General features: G+C 41.2%; 1 protein-coding gene across 4 annotated transcripts in view; it reads right to left on the bottom strand.

Moving 5' to 3' along the window:
• The window catches only part of PPP3CA (protein phosphatase 3 catalytic subunit alpha), a gene marked incomplete at both ends in the record, with an annotated part of 194898 nt that overhangs the window by 12006 nt on the left and 169002 nt on the right, over window positions 1-13890 (bottom strand). For 2 of the 4 annotated variants that reach the window (XM_081999451.1, XM_081999452.1), the window contains 2 exons: window positions 7651-7725; window positions 10404-10529. In XM_081999451.1, the coding sequence (XP_081855577.1) occupies window positions 7651-7725; window positions 10404-10529 (201 nt within the window). Of the gene's footprint in view, window positions 1-2811; window positions 2839-7650; window positions 7726-10403; window positions 10530-13890 lie in introns of all 4 variants that reach the window. The other 2 variants (XM_081999450.1, XM_081999453.1) reach the window with 2 other exon arrangements.

Raw genomic sequence — 13890 nt, 5'->3', positions numbered from 1 at the left:
ATGAGGTCCCAGCCGCTCTGGACAGTGCTGGAAAGGTCCAACGCTGCTACACAGATTTGCTGGGTACTTCTCGGAGCCAACTCTGTAATAATTCTCAGTTTCAGTTTTCTCCATTCATCAACAAGGCCAAGCGCAGGGTCCTGCACCTGGGCTGGGGCAACCCCCAGCATCCATACAGCCTGGGGTTGAGAAGCAGCCCTGCTGAGAAGGACTTGGAGGTGCTGGTGAGTGAAAAGCTGGACATGAGCCGGCAATGTGCACTCGCAGCCCAGAAGGCCAACTGTGTCCTGGGCTGCATCCAAAGCAGCGTGGCCAGCAGGTTGAGGGAGGTGATTCTGCCCCTCTACTCCACTCTGGTGAGACCCCACCTGGAGTCCTGCGTCCAGCTCTGGAGCCTTCAGCACAGGAAAGACATGGACCTGTTGGAGTGGGTCCAGAGGAGGCCACAAAAACAATCAGAGGAATGGAACAGCTCTGCTATGAGGACAGGCTGAGAGAGTTGGGGTTGTTCAGCCTGGAGAAGAGAAGGCTCCAGGGAGACCTCATTGCAGTCTTCCAGTACTTACAGGGAGTTTGATAGGAAAGATGGGGACAGACTTTTTAGCAGGGCCTGTAGCAGTAGGACAAGGGGTAATGGTTTTAAACTAAAAGAGGGTTGATTCGGACTAGATGTAAGGAAGAAATTTTTCAAAATGAGGGTGATGAACCACTTGGAACAGGTTGCCCAGAGAGGTGGTAGATGCCCCATCCCTGGAAATGTTCAAGGCCAGGTTGGACAGGGCTCTGAGCAACATGGTCTAGTTGAAGATGCCCCTGCTTATTGCAGGGGGGTTGGACTAGATGACCTTTAAAGGTGCCTTCCAACCCAAACTGTTCTACGATTCTCTCTCTTCTGATGGTAGCACCGGGGCTCTACTACCAGGCACTGTCACCTTTCCTACTGCAGATTTCTCAACTACAATTAAACTCGTAGCAGAGCTGTTTGTGGGGTCATGTGTCCCTGACCAGCCTGTGTACAAACGGTCCACATGAGCCACCTCGTCTGTACCCACGGCTATCACAGTCTGCACACTCAAATGTTGATAATTGTATGCTTAAGTGCTGGGGTACATTCATATGTCTGCTTAGGAACGTAAACTAGATGTCTTACAATCACACGTGCTACTTCTGCATGCATCCATCTTTTGGGGCAGCTATTAAACGCGCAATTTATAAGCATTTCTAATTGTCCTCCTAGACAGTCTTGAAATTATGAGCCTGTATCTTTAAGTTCAAACTAAAAGAAAATATGCTCAGAACGATAGCTTCAAATCTCCCACATGTAAAGATGAAAATTTAAAGAAAAGATACAAAAGATATAAAGACAAAAATATACAGATATAAAGTCTTAGGCATAAATGTCTACTTTTAGACACTAAAGAGTGGCAGAAACAGCTGTAATTCAGTTGTATCTGAATTAAATATAATATATTCACAACAGCTTAATGAAAAATTTAAATTAAATAGCAATTATTCAGTTGGGTTCTTCAGGAAATAGAGAGGGTACATTCTTGCCTCAGTTCCTATGATCTCACTGAATTGCACTCTGAAGATACATGAGACATAGTTTTCATCCTTTTTTTACCCTGAAAGCACTTAAACACAGTTTGTCTTTTTTTTTTCTCTGTGTCACTATCTCTATTTCTTTATTACAAACCCATACTGTTCTAGTAGATTTTGTTAAGTATATTTGACTTTTTCAGTAACTGTTTAACTTCCAGAAGAGTTGAGAACTGAAAACTCAAAATGTAATTTACGACTAAAGTGAAATACAATGCCCTATACTTAAATATAAAGTAAGAATGTTAAAAAAAAAAACAACTTAATAATAAAATACAACAGGCTCAAAGGGAGCATTTTGTTTCTCATCAATACACATGAAAGGTTACTAAAAACAAACTTAAAAAGATTTTGGTCTTCATTGAATTTCCTAATTTGTAACATCTGTGAAAATGCCTTAAAATATGCTCTGTTTTTTAAAGATTAGTAATTATTTTATCCTATTTGGTTTTTTTTAAACATTATTTGCTAAATAATGCACCTTATATTCACAATGTTTTGTTGCCCTGTTAGTTTTGACTGAATACTACTAACCTGATATACTATTTGGATTTCCTAACTATTTACACTTAAATCTTAGACTCACATTTCAAGTGTGAATACTCCAGTTTAGTATTCTGAAATTCACTATTACTGCAAATCCTTATGAATTATTTCAGCTACATTTAAACATACACTTATGCGAAAGTAAATAGGTCATAACCTGAGAGCTGACTAGGGGTAAAAGGGTTAATTTTAGCCTTTGCAAACATTGCTCAATATCCTCTTAAGTTTTTTATTTTTCTTTCAATATCTAAACAAACCCCACCTGCATGAAGGAACTTAAAAAACACATCATGAACACAGCGAAGTTTAAAATTGGAGTGGACAAATTATTTGGGAGGTAGAATAAAAGCTCTGGATCTTACTTCAGTAATTTAACAAGTTCTATTGGATTTTGGATTTGTGGTATCCAAACACAGGTCTTGGAAGCTGTATATGTAGGAATTATGTGAAATGTAATTTAGACCTTCAGATTAAGAAGCAGAACAATGAAAAAAAAGACTATAAACTCTGCAAATATTTTGAGATGTAGGATTGAACAGCTAGAAAACAATACTGAGTAAAAGAGCCAACCCCAAATTTCTCACCGGTATCCTAATATTTTATATATTACCTAATTAAGCATTAGGAAAAATCAATGAAACTTAAGCCTTCCAACTTATTGAATACCTTTCTTCTGTGCATGAATGGGATCTTCTTATGAATTCCAAAAGAGGGGGGAAAGAAAAAGATCAGTGATGTTTGTAGAATGAAAATAAAAAAAGAATACAGAACATTTGACAACATCAATGGAAACGCAATGTTTAAGTAACGTCTGAAAAACAGAAAAGAAAGAAATTAGGCAGGGAAAATCCAAAAGGAAAGAATCAGATTGAGAACAATGGTGTGTGGGGGGGAAACCAAACCTTTTCAGCTTAAAGCTTTGTTAGTAGGTTTTGCAGGAAACCAACATGCAGGCAGAAGACGAGCAGTGAAGCTTTGCCTCGGTGTTAGCACCCCTTGAATGCATACTTTCTCCTACGTTATTGCAGCTGCTTTGGTAAGGATCAATTGCTTCTCCAAAGCAGCCCCCCCTGAGCTTATCTGGGGAGTGCCTGCCTGATGACACCTCTTTTCTTCGAGGAACCAAGATAATTCTTCCAGTTTGTTTACGTCTGATATCTGAAAGAATAGCTTACCACCATAGACGAGTCTGCTACGTCTACCAAAATCTGCGCTATCTACCGCACACATGCATCTGTTCAAACGGTCCAGCAGATTACAGTTATCAAATCCGACCACCACCGTGGTACAAGGTATTGCATTTGAAAATTCACTATTTTTGAGGGCAAGACCAGTGCGGCAGCCTGTGCCCAGGCACACCTGCAGGGCGAGACGTGGTTTTGAGGGCGCTGGTTACCTCGCGCACACCGATAGCTGGGTCCAGAGGCAGAGCACACCAAGATGCTGTAGTGTGGTTCACATGAAAAATGCTTTGGGCTTGGAAACAACTATACCTGGCCGAATCAATGAATGAATGAATGAATAAAAAGATCACATTAAAATGCCGCTCTGCCACCAACTCACAGAGAACAGGCAGGTAGCCCGGTTTAGAGGAAGAACAAGCGTAAACCGGTGGGAAACACCCTCCATTTCTCTCCTAGTTAAAAATTAACTCATTGAAAAGCTAAGACTCTCTCATCTGCCCCGGTAGTATCACGAATACCCTGACCGAGGCATCGGCAGGTAACCGAGACCTACTGGGGAGGCCTTTGCTTTGGCGGAATCGGCCCCTGCGTTCGCTGGCGCAGGGCTCGCCCCAGCTGCAGCTCGTTGCACCGCGGGGCTGTGGCACGGCCCTGTGGCTACGCCCCTGCCCACAGCTGATCCCGGTTTTGGTGGGCGGGAGGTGTTCGACTTGGTCAGTCTCTCTGGGCTCAGACTACGGCACCGTACCGGGGCAGCCGCAGTGCTGCGGCTAGCGGTGTGGCAGCGGCTTCTCCAGGAGAAGGCTGTGAGCTACAGTGCTGAAGGCAATACAAAAATGAATGCAGGTGATTTAGGAGTGTCTTTACGCCAAATGGCGATAGCGATGCGCAGAAAGCAAGCAGCGCGTTTGCGGCAAGTTGTCTATTACATTATTGCAGCCTTTTAATTAGCAGCTTACTTTTTTCAATCAAATGCATGAGGCCAGAAATGTCGCTAATAAACCAGGACCCTACATTCTGGCTAGGTGGAAGTATTTGCAGTTCCTGTTGCCAAGTGGTATGTTTGATGCACTAACCATACGGCACACAAGCTAACGTTAACCCGAGACATTTTTTGCTGGATCAGATTATATTGCACCACAGCAAACAGGAAAGAGAAAGTACAGCAAGAGGAAACTATCAGAAATAAGAAAACTTGACCTATCATATCCTCTCATTTTTAAAGCAAGTGAAACCAAAGGGCACTACGATTGCTATTCAGGCAAGCACGCACAGAAACTGCCTACAACAAATTGATCAGATCCCCATGTGTCTCCTTAAGCAAAACAAAAAAAGGGGGGGAGGGAAGGGAATACATGCTGTTGAGCATCCTGCTCACGGCTAGATGCAACATGCATGACTCAGAACCAAAAATAATAATTTTAGAAAAAAGAACACCATGCAGTGAGGTCAGGCAATACTGATGGGGCTTTGTTTTGAAGGGGGAAGTGAGAGGGGAAGACAGAGGGCAAGAAACTGTAAGAGAAGATAACAAATGAATGATCAGTGCAAACCATAGTGAAGGATCATTCTCATTACATGTGGGAACCCAGGTCAGGGCATGTTCAAACTGCAAGGAGAGAAATGGTATCAGCAGCAAGCCCTGAAAGCTACTGATGATATAAAAATAAGCAATGATTTTAAAGAATCATTCCATCAAACAAAATTCATCTGCTGTTGCAGATTATCAGGCATTTCCTTCTACGGGAAATACTGCTAAAGAAAAATGTCAGTGGGAGAATAGGGCTGTACTTCTGCAGTCCTCCAAGGAAGCTGTACAGAAATTATTGAAGAAGAATAGTAGTGGTTCAACATTTCCACAAGACTGTCAATATACAGCCCTTACAGAAACAGTTTTGAGCTGATAATCATTCCAGTCTGTTTCATCAAGAACACAAATGAAATACATCTTGTAGTTTCTCTCCCAAAAAGGCAAGGCTCTAAGGAGAAAAAAAATAAGAAGAAAGGTAACTCAACTACCTCCAAGAGGAAGAAGATTTTTCTTTGTCGTACAGATAATAAATCAGAACCCACCAGGAAATCATTAAAGGTACCAGCCTCTTCAAATTTAAAATCAACCCTCAAATTTACTTTTATGCCCCAATCTCCTTCAGCGTCTTCCATGTGCACGACCCCCACGAGCCCATCGCTTCCAGCGGGCCGGCAGTACCAGCGTGCACCCACAGCGAGCCGCAGCACCAGCGCCACAGATCCCATTTTACAGCTCTAAGGGGATTACCCGGGAAAGCAGACGTGACCGTATGCCAGCTCTGGTTTTAGCTACACATGCTAGAGGAGACGACATTTCTAACGTCTTCCTTAACGGAATGTTTTACACAGAGAAATCATTCGTACAGAAAAAAAAACCCTGAAAGCAGACTTAGACAACAGCGTTAGCATCACAGTACCAGGAACGGTTTGGTGATTCCTTATGCAGCGCGCACACACACGCAAGCCCAGAGGATTTCCAGCCCGTCTCTCCGCAACGCTGCACACACCACGTTTGGAGCAGCGCCCTGGTCAAACTCCCGGGGAGATGGGGAAGGGTGGGGGGGTTCGCCCTCCTCCCAGAAAAACCGCCACAGACGCAGAGACCCCCTGCAGCCAGAGAGGGATGCCGTCCCCGCAGACCCCGAACGCCGCCCCACTCCTGACCCCGCTTTTGAAAACGGGCTCCTGAACTGCAACTTCGGCTTGCGAACGCTGGCACGCTGGAACGTTAGCCAAGGGCTACAGGCGCTGGCCTCTGGATGCTCAATGGAGGCTTGCAGAACAACTTTACAAGAAGGTATTAGGCCAACGCTGAATTAATTTAAAAATCCTTCCCATAAAGCCTTCGCTTTGGCATCGCATTCGGTGGGATTTCAGCCTGCGCTTAAGTGCTTTCTTGAGCCAAGGGTTTTAAGCACATGGTCTTGTTGCTACTGTATTTAATTTGACACAGTTTTTACTCACTGTATGGCTCTGTACTGTTTCACACGCTGCTTTAATTACACAGTAGCTACTTATTTAAATTTCATGAGACAAAAATTGGGCACAATATTCAAACAGGTGTTTTCTTCTCTCCACTGATTACTGGTTTCAATAAATTCAGTCTTTGTCCCAAGTCCTGCAAGATAATTGTTCACGTCCACACTCCATGGCGGATGCAGAACAGGGAATTCCATCTGGCTTTTCACAGTAAAATTAAAGCACTATCATCCATACCCTTCTTCTCCATTGCAAAAGAAAACATTTGTCAAAACCTGTGATCTAGCTTCCTCTTCCAAAGATTAAAAATAAAGATTTTGAGAGAGAAGTTTAATAATTAATTACAACTTCATTAAATATTTGTCTCACTTTAAAGTTCTCCATTCTCCCTGTTCATTTATTCTACCTACAAACATCTTGAGAATATTAGGTAGTGCTAGATTTTTCAAGGTTCTTTTTAAATTTTGTAATATTTCTGTATTTTTAATACTTTTTTTTTTTTTTAAACACTGAAAGCATTCATAGTAAGAATGTTAGGGATGCATGGGATTTTTTTTCAGTTTTGCTCAACTGAGAAGGGACATTCTGGAGAGCTGCAATTTATTCTTGCACAGCCTAACAGAAAATTTGTCTTATAAAATAAACTGACTGCTAAGAATCCCCAAATTGCAAGAAATAAAGTATCGCTTACAGTCAAAACAACAGGTACAAGGCAACTTATCATCATATAAACGCCAACACAAATTAAAACAGAAGTGACCATTCCTCTCTTTTTAACAGAAGTGTCAGGTCAGAACATTTTCTGTGTTTGGGCATCTAATTTTATCGATTCTATTGCTTCTTAAACCTTTTAGATACACAAGTGCATTAAAAGAGGTGGCTAATGAAATATTTCAAGAACAAGTCTTCCAACATTGTGGTACTGATGTTCTGGAAGGAGTTCTGCAGGAAGCTTACCTGCTCAAGATCATTTCATTGATATAATTAAACTTTCTGTGGGAACCCCTGGGATCTTAAGCATGAAATCAACATCTGACCCCTTCGTGACAACACCACCCAGATTTCATGGAGGGAAATACATTTTTTTTTAATCAAAAGAGTGAGACCAAGGAAAGAATTTGAATAGGGCAGAAGATCCATTAATGCTTTCCAAAGCATGCGGGGTAAGCAAATCCGCTGGCGTCTAGCACAACAGTTGCTTTCAGCAGCACAGAACTTATACAGGACTCAGAAAATTATCCCAGGGTTAGTAAATAAACTTTTAAAGTAGTTTCAAGGCAAACAATCTCAACCAAGGGCAGGAGGCTCTTACCATCAAACCCGTCTTCCTCTGTCCCCAATTCATCATCTGAGCAGATGTTCAGCACGTTTACCAGCATCTCTGTCACTAAAATGGAAAACAAATGCAAACTGTTGACATTAAGCTTTGCTGGTCTGTCAGAAAGCAAACTCTAGCTGTAGTAGTGTTAATGAAAATTCAGTACAGAAATGGCACCCACTTTTTAAACAACATGACTTTGTTTTATGCATGTAATAATATAAGCTTGAAGTGTCTTCTGTAGTTAATAAAAGGTACAAGTTTCCATAAGATTTGTTCCAAATACAATGAACACCACAACAAATGGACCTTAAAAAAAAAAAAAGTGTTCACATCTCTCTTTTTGCAATTGCCAACCAATAGGTAACTTTTGTTCTCTCCCCCTCAATACATTTTTGCCTTTCACTCAACTTGGACAACAGAACCGCTCACTCTCCTCTTGCTCCTACATTGCAGTAGGATTTAATTTCCCTGCTCAGCAAATGGAATGACACTCCAATTTAAAAAGTTACAGCAAGAGGGATCATAGAACATTTATTTATTTATCCAGGTTTTGGACACTATACTTTCAGGTCAACAAAACATTAACCCTTGTAAGGCATCCTCAAAGGAGCAGTGTCCCTTGAAATCCAGGACAAATAGACTAGATGATCGTTGTGGGTCCCTTTCAGACAGAACTATTCTATAGTCAATAGAGACATCATTATTAGTGAATTCAGAATATATTCAGCTTGCTTACTTTGCAATTTGGGCACAGAAGGGTCAGCCTCAGGCTACCCCTAACCTGGTCCCAGCTCCTTCTGGAAAGGCAATAGTGAGACACTAACCAGAGTAAGAACAGCCAAAGAAAACCCCAGCAAAAATCACAACCAAGGAAATGTAATTAAAAGGTCAAAAAAGCCAAAGTTACAAGGTAAAATGTGAAATCATTAGCAGATTGAGAAATACTCCACTACATCTACATGTAGTAAGCATCATTAAAAGGGTTACCAGGCATGTCTAGTCTTGCACTAGCTACACAGGTTGAAACTTTATTTTTTTTAATCAAGTGGTTATTAAAATCCTCTTCTGTGACAACTATGATGGCTTGGAACATTAGAAGGGTGGGACAAAGCTGTATTTTTCCTACATTAGTGAACGATTTAACATTTTCCTTTGACAGGATTAGTGGAAAGACTTTCCACATTAACAACGACCAGTGAAACTAACAGCTTCCTACCTTGGTTGCCCTTTGAGGGGGAAAAAAAAAAATCTATAAAAAAAGGAAATAAATAAAAAGCGGTGTAGAACATCAACCCTTACATCCATGAGTTTTGTTTTGCAGAGAAAGGGAAAACACTGATTTCATTTCTCGGGGCTCTAAAATGTCAAAGCACTTGGTAAGAGTAAACACTGGCAAGACATGAAGGAGAAAAAACAAACAAACAAACAAGAAAAAAGAAGGAGGAACGTCCACGGTCTCAGAACCTCAACAAATCTGACTGTACATCTTGCAGCCCCACCTGAGGAGGCCGCTGATGAGAAGCCTCTGAAAAAATGACCTTACAGAACATCTTACAGGACTGCAATGTGTATGGAGAACAGGCCCATCCTAAAAATGGCCTGGCTGAGTTTATGGCCAAAGAAAATTAAAGCGTTTTATCTGCTTCACAAGAGCCTGCAACACGCGTCAGTATGGATTATGTAATGTCTCCATTAGTGGAAACAGCTGTCTATTCTTTGTTAATCCCTATTTCATTGTCTATCTGCTTTGTTCACAGAGACCTCAGGCATCTCACCAGAGGCTTTCGTTGTACAAAAGAGTAGCTGAAAACAAAGCTGGTCATGACTGCAGGTAAGAGCCACAGCTGGCTGTATTTCCAGTTGTCTATTAAAAGAGAACTGTTATTCCAAGCAGCTTTTAAGAGTTTATTATAGTTTTCTGGCAGTAATTGCTGTTGCAGCAATACACTATAATGGATGGATCAAAGCAAAAGCGTCATCTCAGGCCCTGAATAAAATGACTTGGGGTTTAAGCAGTTTGCATTATGCATTCATTTAATATGTTAGACCAAAGTGTTTTCGTGCCTTTTGTGTGCTTGCCATTCGTAGCATGAAGTTGTCTTCAGGCAACATCAAGAACATCGTGTTTCAATGAAACATTATTTATGTTCTTCAGAGTCTTCTCGCCAGCGATGAGGCACCATATGCCCTGGGCTGAGAAGGGGCTGAGGAGCAGGTTTTCCTTCTGCTTGCCATCTCTCTAATCAGTTAACCAGACCGGGTCTTAGCATCACCAGCTCTGTGTTTGCTGGTGAAAAAGCAACGCATCATCATCTCATCAGAAAGGTCAGCTGAGGAAGGATGTAACCATGATGTAGTGAAGTCTGTTGTGAGGTCCCCTAAGCAGTAAGCAGTATCCAAAGGAATGACCAAGACCTTATAAAGGCACAACTAATAAGAATTTTATTCAGTGAATGCACCTCTGGCCTGCAAAGCCTTAAAATCCGTTTCTACAGCAGAAACATAATGGTATCGTAGCCTGGAAAGAGTGGAAATTATAAAAACGTATGAGAAGTGTGATTAACTTCAGATGATAACTCTGAGGGGTAATTGCTTGTCACACTGAGGCCTGTTTCTTCAAATTTGTCCTTGAAAGCAAGTCATCCTTCTTCAAATTATTCTTGCCATTTCAAATAAACAAGGCCACGTGCACAGTGACTAAGAAACCATTTTGCAGTTTCTGCGAGCAGTGCCAATTTACATACCTTTCTCACCCACAAATGGCAAGGACCAGGTAAACACGTCCATGAAGTTCGGAAGCCAGTAGGGATGAGGGGAGCAGTTGAACTGCCTGATATTCATAACGTTGTTCTCGTATTTCAATACTGCAGCTAGAAGGGAGAAAGGAGAGAAACAAGAGAGACATCAGCCACGCACGTGCGACTGTCTGCCAGACCCGTAACGCTCATGGCCTGCAGGGCTGTTCACCAGCTTGACCCAGCGGCAGCACTTGGCTTCCAGCTGTAATAGGACACAACCCCGGAGAAGCTGCCAGTCGTTTCCAGTCTGAAAGCAATGCCGTCAGCTTTCCCTGGCACTAAGACGGGCTGGTAAGTGAATTAGTAACGCTGAGCGGTCACGAACGGAGGCTCTGGGATCTGCCACCAGTGGGGAACGAGGCCGAGTATCCCCAACCAGCCATTTCACACAGTTACCTGAGCTCCTCACAGCCACGCTTTGGAGATCACAGAGAAAAGCGTTTATCGCTCAGAGTTTGAATGCTGCTCTTCCAGTGAACATTTTCAACATATTTCATTCATAGCATCGTACAACAGATGATACTTTCTTCTCACGTTATTCAAACTCCAGGCACACGAGACCGTGCTCTCTATAGTATCAATGAATACTAATATGATTTGTCTTGCACCATTTAAAATTCGTATCGTTCTTGTAAACGCAGACACGCAAAAACTACGTTTGCTAACGGGCAGAAATATAGATATTTATTAAAGCACTACGCCAAGTACAGTGTTAACTTGTGTTAATGGACTTCAGGTTCATATCTGAAACAGGACCTGATTAACCTGTTTTTGCAATATTTAATAGAACAAAGTAAATCAAAGTATTACGAAGCGTATCAGTACGAAAGAGCTATTTATTTCTAGAAGAGACCATAGCTGTACATACAGTGCAGTCAAAAGTCAGATGAAAGAGGGAAAGGCTGAATGTGGCCTGGGTATGACTGAAAGGGCAGAGAGTGCAGGCAGGAGAGAAAGGGACAGTATCAATTTGGTTAGGGAGAAGCAAAGTAAACATGTTGAAAATGCAGCAGACGAAATAAAATGAACTCTACAATAAGCCTAAGTAACTGCCCTTAACAAAACTCATTTTTCAAAGCATGAATTTTGCCCAACACTATGCTAACACTACGTTCCATGCCAAATCTAGACTTTCATGCACTTTAAAAATTTTTTTATAGCAGTAAGTGGTTATTAAGGTGCCGTAGATTACTCAAACCTCAGGCCATTCATTGAGACTGCCTGAAAGAACACAGAATGGGCGGGGGTTCAGCAGCTGTTTGGATCATAGGTCTCTTTATTGTCTTTAAAAGAATGTATTGAGCGAGAGCTTTCAATAATATGGTCTTTCAATAAAAGTCATCCAGTGCTGGATTTCTATTGTTCACTTTATGGGCCAACTGCCTCAAGCTTGGGAAACAGTAAAACTAAATCTCATTCCTTCCTTCTCCTTTTTTCTTCTTTCTTTTTTTTTTTTTCTTTTTCCCCCACCCTGTCTTCTCACAAAGATTTTATATATAATGTAAAATTTTAATAATGCAGTTACTCAACCTGGTAACAGTATCTCTAACCTAATTAGGGTATATTTTAATTTACAGAATCTGTTTCCTGAAATTCAGTAATTTCTAAATTGCACAGGCACAGAATACATGTGCTTTTGGATGTGAACAGAACCATTTATGAAATAGAGGATCAAGTATTTCTTTTCTCATGGAGAAAAAGGGTAATTTTGAGATGACCACCTAAAACGAAAGGGACTCATAACTATCCTGAACACAAAGACATAAAAGTTTTTAAACAATACAGTTACAGGAGACGGCAGGCAGGATCTTTAATCAATATGGGACTAAAAGAGTCAACACAAGCTGAAGCTTGTATCCACTGGCACTTTACATTTTTATTACCAGAAAAATAAGGGTGGGGTTTCACTTTTAAAAAGACAACTCAGTGAACTTTACTGGTCATCTCACTACTAGAATTTAGACATAGCTCTGAACACAATTGCTGCTCAAATGCTTACTCTCATGTAGACAGCACTGACTTCTCTATGTCCTGTTGGTCACGACCTGGTCTTGTAGCAGTTCTAGTTCTGTAGCTGTAGATGAGCTGTCATCAAATACTTTTAATGCTATAGACAATATACTGCACATACTGGAAGACGTGTATGTAACTTCACATAAATCATCTTTAATTTGCCTTTTTAAGCTAGGGATTAAGCCATCCTGATGAGACCTAGTAACCTGTGACCTTCAGATCGGTCCTCCTCAGCTTTAGTCAAAGAAAACATGAATCAAGGAAGCAATGCACGTGATGATGCCTTCAGAAATGATGAAACAGCATGAATCAGAAGTATGTCAGGCATGTACCACACCGAAGTTGCATGGAGGAGGAGGTATATCATACTTTGTTTTCCCCTTTCCTCCAGCCTTCCCACCTGTGGCTCCCGAGCGAGGAACATAGTTCCAGGAGCTGGTTATCACTTAACAGCCAGCAACGAAGTTGCACGACTGCAATATGGCACAGCACCGTAGGAAATGCAGCGTATCACAACGTCGGCCGAAGGGGGTGCACAGTTTCTTCTGATTTTCATCTCCTTCCATTGACTACAGTGTGTGTCAATCAGACAAGAAACCTTTTTTGATGCATCAGACTGTTGCTTCCCACAAAACTTTAATAGGTTGCTAAATGTCTTCCCTTTTGTGGCTGATGACAGACTCCAGAGTGACCTGGGAGTTTCTGAAGCCTACTCACTGATAGGCACAGAAAATGGCTCGCTAACATTTATGCGAACTTTTGCCAGGCAGACACCCTCCATTTAGATAAACCACATTTGACTCTTGCCCATCCTAGTCTGACAGCTGGCAGACATTCTGCTGCTCATTAAAATAAAAATGGTTTAATACCGCTATTAGCAAAAATGAGAAAACTAGTGTCAGCTCTCTTACGATTTCCATCACTTTTTGGCTGAAATTACATATGGCAGATCAAAATTCATTCTCCTTCTATTACAGTGACACAATTGCATAATAAAAATAAATAGTTTGTGGCTTTACAGCAAAAATGAGTCAAGACCACACAAAAACGACCACTTAATGTTCGTGAAGATTCATTTAGAAGGACTAAAACTTCAAGTTCATCATCTTAGTGAGCTGAGGTAATTCCCCTTCCCACTACTTCTTCAATGTATCCATTAAGTCTATTTCTACATTCTGTGAAAATTGAATAAATCACTTTTACAAGGAATTTTTAAAACTGGCCTCTAAAAAAGCCTGAACCATAAGCAGAACAGTTGGAAAACATCATATGAAATGTAAATGGCTCTAGTTGGGTTTGTTTTTTTTTTAAAGGAAGCGGATTTATTTTGACATTGCTGTAAAAAAAAAAAAAAAATCTTCACAGAACCTTATTAATTTACATACCTGAATACCTTACAAAAGCAATTTCTGATAACAGT

Source organism: Phaethon aethereus, assembly GCF_964289735.1.
Source record: "Phaethon aethereus genome assembly, chromosome: 4".
NCBI lineage: Eukaryota > Metazoa > Chordata > Aves > Phaethontiformes > Phaethontidae > Phaethon > Phaethon aethereus.
The sequence above is the reverse complement of the archived record's forward strand: the minus strand, read 5'-3'. Positions and strand labels throughout refer to the sequence as shown.